General features: G+C 39.3%; 1 protein-coding gene across 3 annotated transcripts in view; it reads left to right on the plus strand.

Annotated features, from left to right (window-relative positions):
• The window catches only part of mtr (5-methyltetrahydrofolate-homocysteine methyltransferase), a 55,050-nt gene that overhangs the window by 7,911 nt on the left and 27,616 nt on the right, over nt 1-19,523 (plus strand). For 2 of the 3 annotated variants that reach the window (XM_052011305.1, XM_052011306.1), the window contains 12 exons: nt 640-709; nt 5,248-5,340; nt 6,374-6,480; nt 7,126-7,185; nt 7,271-7,365; nt 9,514-9,614; nt 10,712-10,773; nt 12,252-12,319; nt 13,116-13,195; nt 14,960-15,072; nt 15,968-16,108; nt 16,270-16,455. In XM_052011305.1, the coding sequence (XP_051867265.1) occupies nt 640-709; nt 5,248-5,340; nt 6,374-6,480; nt 7,126-7,185; nt 7,271-7,365; nt 9,514-9,614; nt 10,712-10,773; nt 12,252-12,319; nt 13,116-13,195; nt 14,960-15,072; nt 15,968-16,108; nt 16,270-16,455 (1,176 nt within the window). Of the gene's footprint in view, nt 1-639; nt 710-5,247; nt 5,341-6,373; nt 6,481-7,125; nt 7,186-7,270; nt 7,366-9,513; nt 9,615-10,711; nt 10,774-12,251; nt 12,320-13,115; nt 13,196-14,959; nt 15,073-15,967; nt 16,109-16,269; nt 16,456-19,523 lie in introns of those variants that run through there. The other variant, XM_052011307.1, reaches the window with a different exon arrangement.

Below are 19,523 nucleotides of genomic sequence, written 5' to 3' on the forward strand. Positions count from 1 at the left end.
CTTGATCTGTATGAATGAATACCGGGTCAGATGCTGCAGCTGACATGATGCAGATTTTGCAGTGTTGCAGTGGCTGGCTCAAATTTCACTATGAGCTTGGAGGTTATAGTAATGATATTCTTGAGGGGCTGGTAGTTTGAAAGCATTCCAGTTGGTTGGCTTATTCATTTGGAAAGATGCTTTTATGGTGGGATTGGTGTCTGTCATTTGGACCTATTAATTTTTTTTCCCGTCGGTGAAAGCTGTATGTTCAAGTCTGACTATGGAACTGAATGCACAATTCCGGCATTACTAAGGTCGAGTTTTGCATTTTGGAAGGCATGTGAAATCAGGCCTCCACCTCTCTGCTCAATTGGGTAGAACTGTTCATAAAGAACACCAAATTCAACCACCATTTTGTGTAATGTTCCTTCTACCAACAACGTGAATGAAAGCTTATTATCTGGCATTGATTAGTTTGTGGGATCTCAGAGCATATTATATTTTCCTGAATCACAATCCCAGTAGCTGCACTTAAATCAATTGGTTAAGTGTTTTGAGATGTGATGAAGAACAGTGCATTGAATGCTCTTTCATCTTGTTATGATAATGGCATACAGGTACTTCCTGTTCAACATATGTTGATTTTCTCCATTCCAGGCTTATCGACTAAACAGAGTCTCAGCAGAGCTGGCCAGAACGGTGGCAGACGACGTGGGAGCACAAACAGGTCACCATTATCTTTGTTGTCAAAATAAGATGTTATCAGTAGAGGCCAGTAACCATGGAATCAGAAAGGGAATTCAGAAGAAACAGTTTTATCCAAGAAGTAATGAGGAGGTGAAATTTATTAATGTAGTTCAAACGAATAGTACAGATTTGCTGAAGCAACACTGAGGGGGTATAATGAGGGAGAGGGTTATACTATTAGAATTGGATAAAGAAGAATGGGAAGAGTTATGATGTCATCTACCACTTGGATTGCTTGGGCTAAATTTCTTTTGTGCAAGTTCTGTAATATTTTACATGTTGGTTCTTAGCCTATTTGATTAATACTTGTAGTCAAATAATTTAGTCAATTATCAAATAACAAATGAAACAGAACAACAGCAATAGTATGATTCCTATGTTTTTTTTATTCTCTATGGCTTCTGACCTCTGCAGAAGTCTGCTTAGTACCAGTGAAGGATGGCACTTGCAAAAAAAAAAATTTTTAGTTTGACAAACCAAAATATAATGGTATTTTAATCCTTTTATTGGGTTATTACCAAATCCAGACTCGTGAAATGTTGTTGAGCATTAAAAGTACAGAGAAACATTGCAAGTAGCTTTCCCCTGGATGCAAGTGCAATGATCAATCAACTTTTCAATTCCAACACTGTTCTTGTTTTTTGAGGAAAGTTCAGTGTATTTGGAGGTGATTAATTGTGCACATTAATACTGTGTGAGATACTCATTGCTCTCAATTCCCTGAAATTTCATACTTATAATGATCTAGCCTCCACAGCTCCCTAGGGTAGAGAATTCCAGAGATTCAGTTCTCTCTGCCAGAAGAAGACCTCTAGAAGTTAAATATTCTTAATGAAACAGCAGATGAAAATATCTTTACCATCCCAGCCTGCTATCCCACTTCAAATCCAGACTGTCTGGGCTGTCTTGTTTCGTATTGTGGCATCAAGAATATTTAGCAGAGAGGAATCACATGTTCTGCACTTGGAGCAAAAACAAAACTGCATTGTCAGCTAAATTGTACCCTGACGGATTAAGCTTACAAATGTTTTGGAATTGAATAACTTAACTATTTTGTTACTTCTAACTATGGTACAAATCTACAAGCTATTTACATGTAAATGGAGAACTTTAATCTTTTTAGATTAATTTAAATCCTCGAGGATATTTCAGAATCCCGAGTCATAATCTTGGTGTTGCAGATGGTATGAAGACATTGGCATAAAGAAGTGTAAAAGAAAGGTTATAAACAAAATAGAATCTACTTCTAGTTGTGTAGTAACCTGCCTACCTATATGCTGTCAATTTAGCAAGCAAACAGCGGTTTTGTTAGTTGGTTTTTCTTTTTGTTAGAGAAAAATCTGAATTGCTTTTTTTTTTGAACTAAAATAAATTCTTTTGCACAGGTAATTTAGATGTTGATCGGCTTTCTCCTATCATAATGGCTTTCAGGTTCCAGTCTCTTGGTTGAGCTCTTACCTCCTGATTTCTTTCTTTTACAATATTTTTATTGATTCCACATAGAAAATACAGACTACATGTATCAGAAAAAAGACAAAATGCTACAAAATACATTGTGTTAATTCATACTTGAAATCACAATACCCATATTGATAAACAAAAATGATAGGTTAATTAATAACAATTAAATTGGAATAATTTTATTATAAAAAAAATCTAAACCCACTGCCAAGACTGAAGCTGTTTGGTAAAAAAAAGGACAAAGAAAAACCCTAAACACAATAATATTAGCCAATATCTGTACTTTAACCACCAAATCAAAGGTTTTGAAAATAGTTCAAAAGAAGGTCCCCACAATGTTTGAAAGTCGAGAGTAGATTCAGAAATTGAACAATGGATCTTCTCTAAATATAGGTATGACGTAACATCCCGTAACAATTGAACATGAGTAGGCGGAGTAACTTCCTTCCATTTAAGCAACACAGTCCTCCTGGCTATAAGAGAAATAAAGGCCAATACGTGTGAATCGGAAGTCTCCAAAATTATATCTTTTTTCCCAACAATCCCAAATAATGCAATCAAAGGATTAGGCTTAAAATTTATTTTAGAAAACACAGAAAAAGTTTGAAATACCTCTATCCAGTATTTTTTAAGATTTGGGCATGTCCAAAACATGTGGATTAAAGAAGCCTCTCCATTATTGCATTTATCACAATAAGGAGATATATCCAAATAAAAATGAGATAGCTTGTCTTTGGACAGGTGAGCTCTATGGGCCACTTTAAATTGAAGGAGGGAGTGACGCGTGCATAATGATGAAGTATTGACCAATTTAAAAATTTCATTCCAAGTTTCCTCAGAAATCAAAATCTGCAAATCTTGTTCCCAAGCATTTTTAATTTTGTCTAAGGGAACCTTACTCGTTCCTAATAACCTACCATAAATATTAGATATTGAAACATCATAAAAAGGCTTAAAATTAAAAATTACATCTAGTAAGTTCTTATCAGGACTCGTAGGGAATGTATGTAATTGAGATCAGAGAAAATCTCTGGTTTGTAAATATCGAAAAAAATGGGTTTTTGGTAAACTATATTTAGTTGACAATTGTTCAAACAAAGAGAAATTTCCTCCAACAAACAGATCCTGAAAACAAGTAATACCCAATCTATCCCACTCTTTAAAAACTGCATCAGTCGTAGAAAGTTTAAAAAAACAATTAGCAAAAATGGGACTAGACAAAGAAAATCTCAATAAACCATAGTATTGGTTTGATATTGTCCCTTGTACCAAGGTACAGTGAAAAGCTTGTCTTACAAACCAATCGTACAGGTCAATTTAATACACAGTGCAGTTACATTGAGTTAGGACAGAGTGCATTGATGTAGTACAGGTAAAAACAATAACAGTACAGAGTAAAGTGTCACAGCTACAGAGAAAGTGCAGTGCAATAAGCTGCAATGTCACAACAAGGTAGATCGTGAGGTCATAGTCCATCTCATTGTATAAGGGAACCGTTCAATAGTCTTATCACAGTAGGGTAGAAGCTGTCCTTAAGTCTGGTGGCACGTGCCCTCAGGCTCCTGTATCTTCTACCTGATGGAAGAGGAGAGAAGAGAGAATGTCCTGGGTGGGTTGGGTCTTTGATTACGCTGGCTGCTACATCAAGACAATGAGAGGTAAAGGCAGGGTCCGAGGAGGGGAGGCTGGTGTCCGTGATGCGCTGGGCTGTGTCCACAACACTCTGCAGCTTCTTGCGATCCTGGGCAGAGCAGTTGCTGTACCAAGCCGTGATACATCCAGATAGGATGCTTTCTATGGTACATTGGTAAAAGTTGGTGAGAGTCAAAGGGGACAAACCAAATATCTTTAGCCTCCTGAGGAAGTAGAGGCGCTAGTGAGCTTTCTTGGCAGTGGCATCTATGTGATTTGAGCAGGACAGGCTGTTGGTGATGTTCACTCCCAGGAACTTGAAGCTGTCAACCCTCTCAACCTCAGCACCATTGATGTAGACAGGTGCGTGTACACTGCCCCCTTTCCTGAAGTCAATGACCAGCTCTTTAGTTTCTAAATTTTGTAAATTGTAGTCAAATCCTCAAAGCAGGTTTAACTACCAAATTATCAGTTAGTTTATTTAATGATAAAGGAAGTGAAGAGCCAAGCAGAGAAATAATAGAAATTTTTTTTAACAGAATTAGCTTCCAAAGAAACCCATACTGGACAAACCTCATTAATGTAGTGTAACCAAAACGTAAGATTTCGTATATTGACTGCCCAGTAATAAAACCTAAAATTGGGTAAGGCAAAACCTCCATTCTTTTTAACTTTCTGAAAGTGAACTTTATTTAATCTGGGATGTTTGTTTTTCCATATGTAAGAACATATAATCAAATCAAGAGACCTCCTGATTTCTACATGCCTTGTGGATGGTGGGAAAGCTAAATCAGGTGCTGGATACAATATATTGTGCTTGCATGGATGAGCGTAGCGCCACACAGATCAACACAGCCTTCCTGATTGGTACACCATCCTTAATGGGTTGAATCTGTAGGATGTACCACCCACAAAATGCACTGTAGTTGTTCACCAAAGCTCGTCTGACAGTACCTCCCAAACCCGTGACCTCTAACCACAACAGGGATTACACAGGCAGGCACATGGGATCTGCACCATGTGCAGAATTCCTTCCAAGTCACATACCATGGTGATTTTGAAATATATCACTATTCCTTCATCATCATTGATCTAAATCCTCGTACTCCCAACCCAATGACACTCTAGGAGTACCTTTAGAACATGGACTGCAGTGCTTCGAGGAGGTGGCTCAATCTAACTTTCCTGTTGATAGTTGTTGGAGAGCTATAAATTGCAGACCTGCCAGTGACATCCACATCCCATTAATGAATATAAGTAATCTCACTGAATGGTAAGTTAGTTTGAGTGAACAACTTGTCTACTTGTGCTTTTATCTAAATTTGACTTGAAGGATAAATGTGCCTAACATTCATCTAGTAGTAGTTATTATTTCTCGGACTTCCTATATACTTTGGCTTTCATCTGTAATGTTGTTTGTTACAGGTACCAGAAGATTTGTGGCTGGGGCTATGGGACCAACCAACAAAACATTGTCAGTATCGCCATCTGTGGAGAGACCAGACTACAGAAATATAAGTATGAAAGCAACGTCCATGCCAATAGTTTAGAACTTGTCTCTAGAAATGAGAACAGATTTAAAAACCGTAGATTCTGTTACAGAAGTAGTTGTCCCAGTTACTGGTGATTTTCTTTGTGGTGATCTTTATCTTTTTTTTTTGTAAATTTTGAGCATGGATAAGAGAGGAATTCACATATTATGCTGCTTAATTTGTGAGTAAATTGGTAGTTTTGCTAAACAGTGTGGCTTCTTTGTTTTCAGCTTTTCCCAGTGACTCATAAGGTGCAGCTTGTACCACATACGGTTTTGTAATAGGAAAGCTGTTGTTGAGCTGAATAGGTTAGGGTTTCATTTGGGCCACCTGGCTTTGTATCATGGCTACAGAATTTATTTGGACAGAGAGATAGAATGAGGTGTTTACCGAGGTATTGGAGACCTTAAAAAGCACTGAGAACGGCAGTAGTGGGCTGTTGGGAGGATGGAAGCAGACTGTGGGATGGAACTCAAAGGAGGAAATATAATGCAAGAGTCAAAGGTAACTAATTTACACAATGTTTGATTTTTATTTTGTGAAAATTGGCAGATATTTGGCAAGAAATACACTTGGCATTTGGTTTTTGAACTTGGTTAGACCAATGCACTGAATAGGACTTTTCCAGTCCTGTGTATTCAGACAAGTAGCACTTCAAGCTTGTGTGAAATACAGGTAGTTAATGAAAGAGAAATAATGTAAAGCAAAACAGACGTTGCTTGGACAGACTGCTACTTTGAAGTCCGGGATTGCAGGGATTGTGGAACGTGAGCAAGCTCTTCAACCTCTCTGGCCTGTTCCATCATTCCTAAATGTTCTGCACTTCAGCTCCATTTACCTGGCTTTTCCTCCACATGCCTAACAAAAGTCTTATCTAAAGTCTTGTAGACTCCAATAGCTCAAGTCTTTGAAAGAAAGACCAATAGGAAGACTGAATCCTGAAGGGCATAACTCTAAATTTATACTGTTGTCTAATGCTTGTATTTTGAAGTCTCACTATTAATAAATCTATTTTGCAGCATTTGATGAGTTAGTTGAAGCTTACGAGGAACAGGCCAGAGGCTTGCTTGATGGTGGTGTTGACGTTCTCTTGGTGGAGACCATCTTTGATACAGCAAATGCAAAGGTAAGAGACACACCAAATCCCAGCAATCCTGAAAGTATTGACTAATTTATTTACTAACTTCATCTTCCATTTCTAAGTTCTGCTGTCCTTCACCGCGACAGTCCTCCCAGAAATCTGTAACCTTCTATAACCGCAAAACCCCAGGCTTGCACTTGTACCAGGACTGCTTTGCTTGTGAACATTAGGATCATGAGTTTGGATAATTCCAGGCTGCTGTTGCATCTTAGTTAGCTGTTCACTGCTGCTTTAGGGAGGCCACCCAAGCTTAACACTCAAGGGGAAAAGACTCCATCTTCAACCCACAAGAGCAGCTGAGCAGCTATGGGGGTTTGGTTGTGTTGCAACTTTCCCATGACACAGGCATTAATGTGCAGGAGTATTACTCCTCCCAGACACCTCACCTCATCCTCAACTGACACGAGTACCTAGCTGGTTGGTAATAATCGCTGATTCGGTTGATCTAAGCACAGGATGGTTTCTGGTCAGTACGACTAAGCAACTTGTTAGGTATATGGTAGGGGAATATATTATGAAGTCCTTAATTCCAGATTCATGGGAGATTATCACATCCTTGCAAAGCAATGTTAACATCCACTAATTTAAGATAATAATTTGTTTTGCTAATGTTATTTGTTCTTCTCCTAGGCTGCCTTGTTTGCCATTCAGCAGTTGTTTGCTGAGCAGTATGAGCCCAGGCATATTTTTGTAAGTGTAAAATTTTTTTTTTGGTTTCTGTTCACCCATCAGTGATCTTGTTTCAGCTGAAAAGTTTGTTTTTTATTTGCTACAGATTTCTGGAACAATAGTAGATAAAAGTGGGCGCACTCTCTCTGGTCAGACAGCAGAGGCATTTGTCATCAGTGTATCCCACGCAGAACCACTTGGGTAAGATGACTGAATGCCAGTAAAGAAAGAAACTTGGATCTATACAGCACCTTTGTGACTGCAGTACCTTAAAGTATTTCACATCCGATGAAGTACTACAAAAGTAATTTTTGTCATGGAATGAGCTTACTCAACCAAATCAGTGACATAGAGAGAAGAGCATTGCATTCTTAATGTTTTTTTATTGTATCTAGTAAACTGGCAGCAACTGGCCCTGAGACGGCAGACACATTAGTGTAGCAGTTAGCGTAACGCTATTACAGCGCCAGTGACCCAGGTTCAATTCCTGTCGCTGTCTATAAGGAGTTTGTATGTTCTCCCCGTGTCTGCGTGGGTTTCCTCCGGGTGCTCCGGTTTCCTCCCATATTCCAAAGACGTACTGGTTAGGAAGTTGTGGGCATGCTATGTTGGCGCCGGAAGCATGGCGACACTTGTGGGCTGCCCCCTGAACACTCTACGCAGAAGGTGCATTTAACTGTATGTTTCGATGTACATGTGACTAATAAAGATATCTTAAAAACTGAAAATGCTGGAAATACTCAGTAGATCAGGCAGAATCTGTGCAGAAAGAAATAACCTTTCAAGTCACTGACATTCACAAGAAAGTTTAAAAATATCACCAACAACAATAGTACTCAGTTGTAATGCCATTTGGTGGAACGTGTTCTGTTTGGTGCCAGAGCTCTATTTTTGCAGTTTGTGCTAGTCTTCAAATACTTCACATATAATATGATCCTTAGCACCTGTTATACTATCTGGAATGTGTAGCAACCATATAACTTGTGCTCCATGATTGAATCTGACAAATGCATTTTTAATGTTATTCAGGAGTGTTCTTTACAAGTTAATTTGGATCATATTTTAAGGAGTAATAGGGACCTCTCAATACTGTATCAACATCCATTATCTATTATGCTACAGTAATACCATAAATTGAATCTATTCTTGCACCATTTTGAGGAATTTCAACTTTTTTGTTTAGGTAACTTTGACAAGTGGTTTTGTTTGTATTAAGCCTCTTTTTGTCATCTGCAAAGTTTGAAGGAGTGTTTTGAAGGTTTGGCTGAAAAGTATTGCCTGCATAACTATAAGACCATCAGTTGACAACCAGCTGTTAGTGCTGTTGTCCTCTAAATACTTGTTTGATGTCATTTCAAATCTGCAACAGTAAGCACTTTCTGTATTTATGGGCAAATAGTCATCTTTCTTAGCCATTTTTATATGCATAAACATAAACAATTATCAGTTGACTTCCCATTATTTGTGATTATTAAAGCCAGTTTTCACTGATTTCCCTTTCTCAGCCCTACACCCTTCCCAGATTTCAGCATTTGCAGCTTATTAATGTCCATAACCTTCCCAGCCATTTAAACAGATTCCTTGATTTTCTTTCTGGTTGGTGACTAGCAATTGTTAACAGGTTCAATTTTAGCTCTTCCACAAGTAATGAATTACTACTTGTACAGTTATAGCATTGTATGATATAATCCTCCATAGCAAGAAGTGGCAGCTGTGAATTCAAAATCGTGTACTTAACTACATGTTGTGGCTATTTGTGAAGCTAAATAGCAACTCAGATTTGCTTTGCATCTTGCGTGCCGGGATTTTCCAGTTTCTCATGCAGATGATAATCCTGTTTTGCTGACTGTGAAGAAGTTGACAATTATTTCTACCAATTATAATGATTCAGATGAGATGATTCCATTAGTGTTTAGCTTCAAAAGAAATTATATGCTTTATTGCATTCTTTGAATGAATCAATGTTTCAGCAACAAAGTCCATTCTATTAAAGTGCAGACAATTTCTTAAGAATCCTGCACAGCTCTTTAGACATTACTGGAATGTATAATCAAAACCCATGGTTATCACATGAGATGCACATTTTCTAGAAACTTGGCCCCCTGTAACACTCAAAGTCTTGATTAATACCAATGATCATCACATTCTTATTATCTGCAGTCAAGACTGTTGAAGTTTCAGACTATCATGCAAAATTGACATTTATTTATGAATTCCCTCTAGCAAAGCTGGAGTAAAAACTAGAAAATGAAAATTTCATCCAGCCTAGTGCAGAAATTGATGATGTTTTTATTTTCTGAGGAAGTTATAAATAAATTGCCATATGCTAATGTGTTATTTTCCTCTTAGCATCGGATTAAATTGTGCTTTGGGAGCTGTGGAAATGAGACCATTCATAGAAGCAATTGGAAAATGCACAACTGCCTATGTATTATGCTACCCTAATGCAGGTTAGTAGTTCATGTTTTTAATTTGGTATGAGAAACCAGCATCAAATATTTAGCAAACGTAAGTGATTTCAGTGCAAACACACATAGTATGTTGCCTCAGAAGCTCTTAACATAATTGGGTACTTTCATTTTGAATCTGTCAATTAGTCATTGGTTCAATTAATTTTTCACTGTTTGGAGAGTTCCATCTTCATTGAGAGAGAACTACCAGATGCCATTACTCAGTTAGTAATGGCCTCTTTGAACTTGTGTGGTGGAGTGAGGGAAAATTCACCACTGTGTTCACCACTGAGACTTGAGATATATAAGTAGTCAGTTGAAGAAATTTACAGAAAAATAGAAGTTACACATGTTATGTTTTTAGGCAATCTTACAACCAATGGATTACTTTCAAACTGTGATTTTGTTTTAAATGGTTGCAGCCAATTTGTGAGCAATTGGGTCACGCAAACAGAAAATAATCATATTACAAACAAAGCAATTGGAACAAGAGTTGTTCAATTGGGCCCCTCATGTGTGCTCTGCTATTTAATAAGATCATGGCTGATCTGACTGTAATGTCAACTCCACATTCCAGTCTACCCATGGTAGCTTTTCACCCTCTTATCAAGTATCTGCTTACCTTTGCATTTTAAAAAAATTCAAACATCTGCTTCCACTGCCCTTTTGAAGAAGTGAGTTCCAAAGATTAATGACCTTCGGAGAGAAAAAATATGTGACTTGTATCTTAAATGGCTGATCCCCTTATTTTTATATAGTGAACCCTAGTTCTGTACTCTCACACAATAGTGAATATCTTCCCCACATGTACTCTTGTCATAACCCCTTGGGATCCTGTATGTTTCAATCAAGTCACCTCTCAGTATTCTAAACTCCAACAGATGCACGACTGGCCTGTCCAATCTGCATGTTAAGTTTTCCCTTTTTTTTAATTATCTTGGCATTAATTAATATTACCTACCTCTGGAGAAGTACTGTAAATGGAGACTGTTGGAAAAGTGATGGTATTTTATCCACAGTTTACCAAATATAGGAACTCAGCTGAAAAATTTGTTAAGTGCCTAATGTACCTCTGTTGTGTTTTTGCTTAACTTAAGGGCTTCCCAATTCATTTGGAGGATATGATGAAACACCTGAAATCACATCAAAACACCTCAAGGTATTGTTCATCATCTGAAATCTAATGTCCACCTGCTGTTACTTATATTTGCATGTGTGTTCCATGTAAATCCCTCCCATCCCATTGGTATTGGCTTATTATTGTCACTTGTACCGAGGTACAGTGAAAAGCTTGTCTTACAAACCGATCGTACAGGTCAATTCAATACACAGTGTAGTTACATTGAGTCAGTACAAATTGCATTGATGTAGTACAGGTAAAAACAATAACAGTACAGAGTAAAGTGTCACAGCTACAGAGAAAGTGCAGTGCAATAAGGTGCAAGGTCACAACAAGGTAGATCGTGAGGTCATAGTCCATCTCATTGTATAAGGGACTGTTCAATAGTCTTATCACAGTGGGGTAGAAGCTGTCCTTAAGTCTGGTGGTACGTGGCCTCAGGCTCCTGTATCTTCTACCCAATGGAAGAGGAGAGAAGAGAGAATGTCCCGGGTGGGTGGGGTCTTGGATTATGCTGGCTGCTACACCAAGACAACGAGAGTCCAAGGAGGGGGCATGTCATTCTCAGTCCATGTAAAGAACATGTATATTTAATGCAGACAGTTAAAGACCTCATCAGTGTTTGCATTGAATTTCACCTGTTTTCTTGCCAAGTGTATGCCTAAGAAACAGTGATCCTTTCCAATTTTCTTTTGGTATGAGGGCTGTTGCTATAATACTGTTTGTCCCTCCAATTAAATCTTCCTATAGTCTCCTTTATTTTAAAGAAAACAGTCTCTCCCCTCCAGCTCTGGCAATGTCTTCATAAATCTCTTGTACACCCTCTCATACTATCACATCCTTTCTGTAGCATATTGATAAGAACTGTACACAATGTTTTACACTGTTCTAGCATGACCTCTCTGTTCCTGTATTCTGTGCTTCAACCAATAAAGGCAAGTATCCCATATTGATCTTGGCTTTGGAGACACATGGACTCACGTTCCAAAATCCTTCTGTTACTCTACACTACTAAGTACTACACCTTTTATGATGTCTTCTCTGCCTTGTTTGCTCTACTGAAGTGCCTTATTTCACACTTGTTTGGATTCGCATGTGGGGAAAAAAATGGGAGTAGACCATTTAGTCCTTTGTGCCTGCTCCACTATTCATCAAGATCAGGGCTGATCTTCTACTTCAGTATTACTTACCTGCACTATACCCATATCCCTTGATTCCCTTAATACCCAGAAATATGTCAATCACTGTTCTGAATAAACTCGGTGGCTGAGCCTCCACAGCCCTCTGGGCTACAGAATTCCAACAAGTCACCACTCTCTATGGGGAAAAAGTTTCTCTTCGTCTCAGTCCTAAGTAGCCAACTCCTTATTCTAGGGCTGTGACTGCTGGTTCTAGACTCCTCAGACAGGATAAATACCCTTCTTGCATCCAGCCTGTTTGAAGAACTGTGTTATCTTGAATAAAGATCCTTTAATTGTAGGACTAATATGTTTCTTTTGATCATTCTTGTATTGCAGGAATTTGCCATGGATGGGCTGGTGAACATCGTGGGAGGTTGTTGTGGAACAACTCCAGCTCACATCCGGTAATAATTTTAAATTTAACAATCATTTGAAAACGTGTTAAAATTTAGTATGCATGGAGACAGCTCTTCATAAGCTATATTGACATGGATACAAGCCAGTATTCTTTCTCTCACTAGGACATGATATTTGTAGGAAGGTTTTCATAGTGTGACCTGCTTTTACATGATTTGTTGCATCCATTATCAATTTTCAGGTTATGAACGGCAGAAATAATAAATAATGTATATGAACAGACAGTGCTGAAGATGCTCAACAGGTCAGGCAGCATTTCCACCTGACTCTGCTGAGGGAAACGGATCCTTTCTCTTTCAACCATTTGGGCTTCCCGTAATTTTATATACTTCAATTAAATCTTCCCTAATCTCCTTCACTCCAAAGAAAACAGTGTTTCAGATTGAGAACTTTTCATCGGGACATCTAAAACATTAACTGTTCCCCTCTGCAGCTGCTGTGTGACCTGTTCAATATCTCTGGCATTTTCTGTCTTTATTTCAGATTTTCAACATCTGCCATTTTTTTGCTTTTGGATAATAAATGATGACTTCCTCAGTATCTGTAGGGAGATTAAAATGGTGAGCATATCATTTTTTAAAAAATAAAGGAAGCTATAAAGTCCTTTGCAATAGAAAGGCAGTAATTAGCTGATAAACTAGTCAAACAATAGATATTTATAACCTCTGATAGAAAGCTTATAAACACTGACACACTGAGCCAAATGGTTATTTCTGTGCTTTAAGTAATTTGTAATTTGATTTATTCTGACTATTTAAAGTTTCCACTCTGTTGTATTTTTAGGGCAATAGCAGAAGCAGTCCAGAAATGTAGGCCAAGAATTCCTCCTCCTCCTGTTTTTGAAGACTTCTTGTTGCTGTCCGGTAAATAGATTAAGACAGTAAATCTGCTGATCCATTTAAATTTGTGTTCCTCTTGGAGTGTCACTTGTGTCCTAGGGTCAACCTTTTTCGTCCTTGCTCGAAAACGTGACCAATTGAGAAAACACAAAACATCTATTGAGGTTCTGTCATTCTGTCATTTATACTCTTGATAACAAGGGTGACAGCAGGTGATTTCAATGCAATTTCAATAGCTACAATGACATTGTTTACTTCAATATTTTGAGACTGACAATGCTTCAATTGAGTTAAATATCTACAATGGGAGACACCTGAATGTTCAAGCACCTTTGCTGGAACAAAGTAATTTACAAGGATGGTCTAAAAGCTTCTGAGGACAGAGACCCTAAACACCCAAAATTAGTTTTGCGAGGGTTGACTCTCTGAGTACACAAATATCCCAACTATTGATAGGTCAAATATGCCTGTGACTGTGTTTGATGTGCTCAGTGACAGTATGTTCTGGTCTGCAAGCTTCCTTGAACTCTGTCACAATGGTGCAAAATAACTTAGCCAGTGTTGCCTGTTTTTAATGTCAGCCAATTAACACGCCCCCATGGTCTTACATTTGGCTGATGCAGATGAGAACATCTGATGGTCACTTCACTTTGCAAACCATATCTCCTGAGCAGCCAACCCCTTGCTGTGGGCCAGCAGCCTGTACTCTGTAGACAGTACTGTCCTTGTAACTTCAAACTGATTACTGCTTGCAATTTACATTAAGAACTGAAGACTGGTTCTCATTTGAATTACCATCTGCTATATTCACGTAATTCCATAACTCCTGAATCCTTAACAGGCAAGGTCAGCATTTATTGCCTATCCTTGATTGCTTTTGACACAAGTATGGTCTTGAGCTGCCATCTTAAATACACCGCATTTCACAAATAGTCAAAAGTCAAGTTTATTGTCATATGCACAAGTACGTGTATGCATAAGTGCAATGAAAAACTTGCTTGCAGCAGCATCACAGGCACAGCATCATATAAGCAGCATTCACAAGAAAAACGAAAACATAAATTATGCACAATTTTTACAAGAACGAACATATGTAGAACAAAAAAAAGTCAATTTTAGTGCAAAGTGATCAAAGTGGTCATCGTGTTACTGAACTGTAGTGATTAGGGTTTTACCAGTTGGTTCAAGAACCGAATGGTTGAAGGGAAGTTGCTGTTCTTGAACCTGGTGATGTGGGACTTCAGGCTTCTGTACCTCCTGCCCGACGGTAGCTGCAAAAAGGTGGCATGGCCCGGATGGTGGGGGTCTTTGATGATGGATGTTGCCTTCTTGAGGCAGCACCTCCTGTAGATACAACCAGTGGTGGGGAGGGGATGTGCCTGTGATGAATTGGGCAGTGTCCACTACTCTCTGCAGCTTCTTGCGTTCTTGTGCATTCGAATTGTTGTACCAGACCATGATGCAACCAGTCAGGATATTTTCAACAGTACATCTGTAGAAGTTTGTTAGAGTTCTCGGTGACAAGCAGAACTTCCTAAGGAAGTAAAGATGCTGGCGTGCTTTCCTTATGATTGCATCTATGTGCTGGGCCCAGGACAGGAGTGTAATAGTGAGACACATTCTGTTAATTTAGGTTTTTAGTGCTATTATTTGAGGAAAATGGAGAAAATGTTAGATGCAGTGCAGTGTGCTGAAATGTTCACCCAAGTTGAGGCCTGCAATCTGAAAATGCTCTGTTGTGCCGCATGACAAATAGCCATTGTGTTTGTACTTTGTTGTTTTTCTTAGGTCTTGAACCTTTCAGAATTGGTCCGTACACCAACTTTGTCAACATTGGAGAACGTTGTAATGTGGCAGGATCTAGAAAGTTTGCTAAACTTATTATGGCAGGTAATTATGAGGTAAAGTGCAGTTTCATTTTCAAATTTCATTTTCTGTAAATCCACAAGTTCCTCAAAAACTGGGGAAAGTTAAATGTTCGGAATTCGACATTTTGTGGCAAGAGGAAGTTTCTGTAATAATCCCATTTCAGGCTTGTATATGGTCAAAGTCGAGTTTATGTCATATGCACAGGTGAAAATGATGAAAAACTTGCTTGCAGCAGCATCACAGGCACATAGCATCAGATAAGCAGCATTCACATAAATTATCCACAATTTTTACAAGAGAGGACACAATTAGAACAAAAAAAAGTCCATTGTAGTGCAAAGTGGCTAATATTATTTGTAAATCCCTTTTTATTTTATAATATCAGAAGATGCAAGCATCATTGGAAAGGTGTATTGAAAGGTGTATAAGTTGCCCTTTCTTTAATCCCTCCAGTAATTGTGATGAAGGTTCTTTCAGAATGCTGTTCAGTGGGGAGTTTTAGCATTTTAATCCATTAAAGGTAAAGGTCACAGTTCTTGGGAACTGGTGTCCAAGAAGGTTTGGTGAGTTCTGCAGTGCACCTTTTATAGATGTAGGAGGAACAGGTGATTTTGTGTTCAGAAGATGTCAGAGTAAAGATGCTGCTGGCATGGTTTTGTGCTCCTGATATGATATTGTGTCGAGAAAATGTGGAATTGTGACTACCTGAGGATGACGAGTGCCCATCACTACATTGGACTGTATCTTTATCTTCCAAGGAAAAGATTTTTTGAAGGACACAACTTAAAACTGTTTTACTCTTGGAAAGAATATGTGCTACTTTTGACAGAACTAAGTCATCAGCACTTCACAGTTGATAGAAAGTAAGCTGTGTTATCTTCTGCATGATGTTAAAAGGCCTATTCTGTCATTTCAATCTAATTGCAGGAAGCTTTGAATATAGCAAAGATCCAAGTAAATAAGGGAGCTCAAATCCTGGATATCAACATGGATGATGGAATGTTAGATGGCAAGAGTGCGATGATCAGATTTTGTAACCTTGTGTCAACAGAGCCAGATATTGCCAAGGTTAGTGCAATAATTGTCTAAAAGCAATGCAGCAGGAGCATTATCAAAGAAGACACCTGGTTGACCAGCACTTCTATTCAATAGTATTAATACATAATCACCAACAATATTGGTGAACATCTTTGAATAACAGCAAGCACTTGTTTGTTTTTCTCTTGCAGGTCCCAGTTTGTATAGATTCTTCTAATTTCAGTGTGATTGAAGCAGGTTTAAGGTGTTGTCAGGGCAAATGCCTTGTTAATAGTATCAGTTTGAAGGAAGGAGAGGAAGACTTTCTGGAGAAAGCGCAACTAATTAAACAATTTGGAGCTGCTGTTGTAATAATGGCATTTGATGAGAAAGGGCAGGTAAGCAAGTTAGATAAAATGAACAGCTGGTTATTGTTTTCTTGCTGCATTCTCCAACAGTCTTAGCCTGTAATGTTATTAATTTATGTTGAATCATATTTATCTCAGTTTTTATTTTCTACTGGATTTGTTTTCTTTCTGAGTGGTGGGGAGAAATTAAAGAGCTGCTTCACTGCACTGTGAATTATTAATTCTCATTTTGGGCTCTAAGAGGGGTTGATTCGGAATCCCGTTTCCAAATTTTAGGAAATCATTTGGGATTCAGCAGGTTGAAATAGAGAACATAGAATAGTATAGCACAGTACAGGCCCTTCGGCCCACGATGTTGTGCCGACCTATATAAACCTATGATGAATCTAACCGCTCCCTCCTACACAGCCCATAACCTTCCATTTTTCTCTCATCCATGTGCCCATCTAAGAGTCCTTTAAATGTCCCTATTGTATCTTATACACCTCTATCAAGTCGCCTCTCATCCTCCGTTGCTCCAAAGAGAAAAGCCCTGGCGTGCTCTACCTTTCCTCATAAGACGTTCTGTAATCCAGGCAGCATCATAGTAAATTTCCTCTGCACCCTCTCTAAAGCTTCCACATCCTTCCTATAATGAAGTGACCAGAACTGAACACAGTACTCTGTGTGGTCTAACTGGAGTTTTGTAGAGCTGCAACATTACCTCGTGGCTCTTGAACTCAATCCCCTGCGTAATGAAGGCCAGTGCACCATACACTTTCTTAACCACCCTATCAACTTGCGCGACAACTTTGAAGGATCTATGGATTTGGACCCCAAGATTCCTCTGTTCCTCCACATTGCTAAGAATCCTGCCATTAACCTTGTATGCTGCCTTCAAGTTCGATCTTCCAAAGTGTATCGCTTCACACTTGTCCGAGGAAGAGGAAGAATTTGTGAGGAAATTATATTCTGCCTTTTATTTACGTTTTTTTTTGTAAGGATATAAAGTCAACATCATCCAGGATAAAGCAACACTCTATATTGACATCCCATCCAACATGCTAAATTTTCACTTCCATCACCTCTGCCATACCATTGCATAAGTGTGTACGTCCATAATATGCACCGCTATTATTTGCCCAGGGTACTCCAATGGAGCTTCCAAACACATGACGTAGAGCACCAAAGATGGGAAGCCAATCCATGAGAACATCTGCACGTGCAGGTTCCAATCCAAATCACACAACCGACTTGGAAATAGAACGGTCTACTTCCAATTTCAGAACTCCCTTCCCAACAGCACTGTTGGAAGTACCTGCAGCAGAAGGACGGCAACAGTTCGAGGTGGCAGCTCGCCACCACCTTCCCAAGTGTGATCAAAGACGCTTAATCAAAAAAGACTGGTACATAGCTGTAGGAGTAAATAAGTGGAGTGATTAAAAGCTAGGTTGAGGAGATGCTTTTTAAGGAGAGACCTAAAAGAGGAGAGATGTTTTGGGAGGGAATTCAAGTTTGGGCCATAGGCAGCAGTGAATAAGTATCAATGCGAGCAGGCTCCCCCGTCCCTGCTCATCTCAACCTCTGACAGCAAGAGGATTCGTGGTGTCTAAGAACTGACCAACCAGATGGTTTGATGTAATGGCAGAGTTTTGCCACTAGATGTCATGTGGTTATGCAGTATCTTCCAGAAAAGGACTTACTTAAGCTTTTATTATATGAATTGCCCATCAAAGCTGTTTTACCTATGGCAGATCTGGTTAGCATCATTTATAGGGCAATCTGGGCACTTCTAAGTGCAATTCAGTGTACCATTTTGACATTTGTCGGACCACAGACGTGATTCTAATTTCGTCATCCTATGGGCAGCAGCCATTTGGTTTAATGGTTTACTATTATTATTGTCACTTATACCAAGGTACAGTGGAAAAACTTGTCTTGCATACCGTTCATACAGATCAATTCATCACACAGTGCATTGAGGTAGTACAGGGTAAAAACAATAACAGAATACAGAGTAAAGTGTCACAGCTACAGGAAAGTGCATTGCAGGTAGACAATAAAGTGCAAGGTCAAACTAGGTAGATTGTGAGGTCATGAGTCCATCTCATCATATAAAGGAACCGTTCAATAGTCTTATCACCGTGGGACAGAAGCTGTCCTTGAGCCTGGTGGTATGTGCCCTCAGGCTCCTGTATCTTCTGCCTGATGGGAGAGGAGAGAAGAGAGAATGACCTGGGTGGGTGGGGACTTTGATTATGCTGGCTGTTTTACCAAGGCAGCGAGAGACATAGACGGAGTCTGTGGAGGGAGGCCGGTTTCCGTGATGTGCTAGGCTGTGTCCACAACTCTCTGCAGTTTCTTGCAGTCCCAGGCAGAGCAGTTGCCATACCAAGCCGTGATGCATCCAGATAGGATGCTTTCTGTGGTGCATCGATAAAAGTTGGTGAATGTCAAAGGCAACGTGCCAAATTTCTTTAGCCTCCTGAGGAAGTAGAGGCACTGGTGAGCTTTCTTGGCCGTGGCATCCACGTGGTTGGACCAGGACTGGCTATTGGTGGTGTTCACTCCTAGGAACTTGAAGCTCTCAACCCTCTCGACCTCAGCAGCATTGATGTAGACAGGTGCAGGTACACCGCCCCCTTTCCTGAAGTCAGTGACCAGCTCTTTTGTTTTGCTGACATTGAGGGAAAGGTTGTTGTCGTGACACCATTCCAGTAAGCTCTCTATCTCTTCCTGTACTGTGACTCATCATTATTTGAGATAGGGCCTACTGCAGTGGTATCATCTGCAAACATTTGTGTGTTTACTGACATAAATCGGCTGGCTGGATTTCTCGCTTACAGTGAATCAATGAACAAACTCTGCATAAGTCAACAAAGACGTACTAATCAAAGGATTCTCATGGAACCTCGTTGCTTTGCCCACATTTTCTGCCAAACTCTTCTTTCACTGCTCCACCTTTGTCCACAAGTATAACTGAATCCACAACATGCAGCTCAGTGCAAGATGCTGCAATCATTGTGGACCCCTCAGTGAGCCCATAACTGGCAGTGGCTTGGGGTCCCATGCAGCAGGGAGGTTGATCAGGTTAATCCATCTCATAGAGTTTTTCCAGA

The sequence above is a fragment of the Pristis pectinata genome, chromosome 3, assembly GCF_009764475.1.
Source record: "Pristis pectinata isolate sPriPec2 chromosome 3, sPriPec2.1.pri, whole genome shotgun sequence".
Classification (NCBI taxonomy): domain Eukaryota; kingdom Metazoa; phylum Chordata; class Chondrichthyes; order Rhinopristiformes; family Pristidae; genus Pristis; species Pristis pectinata.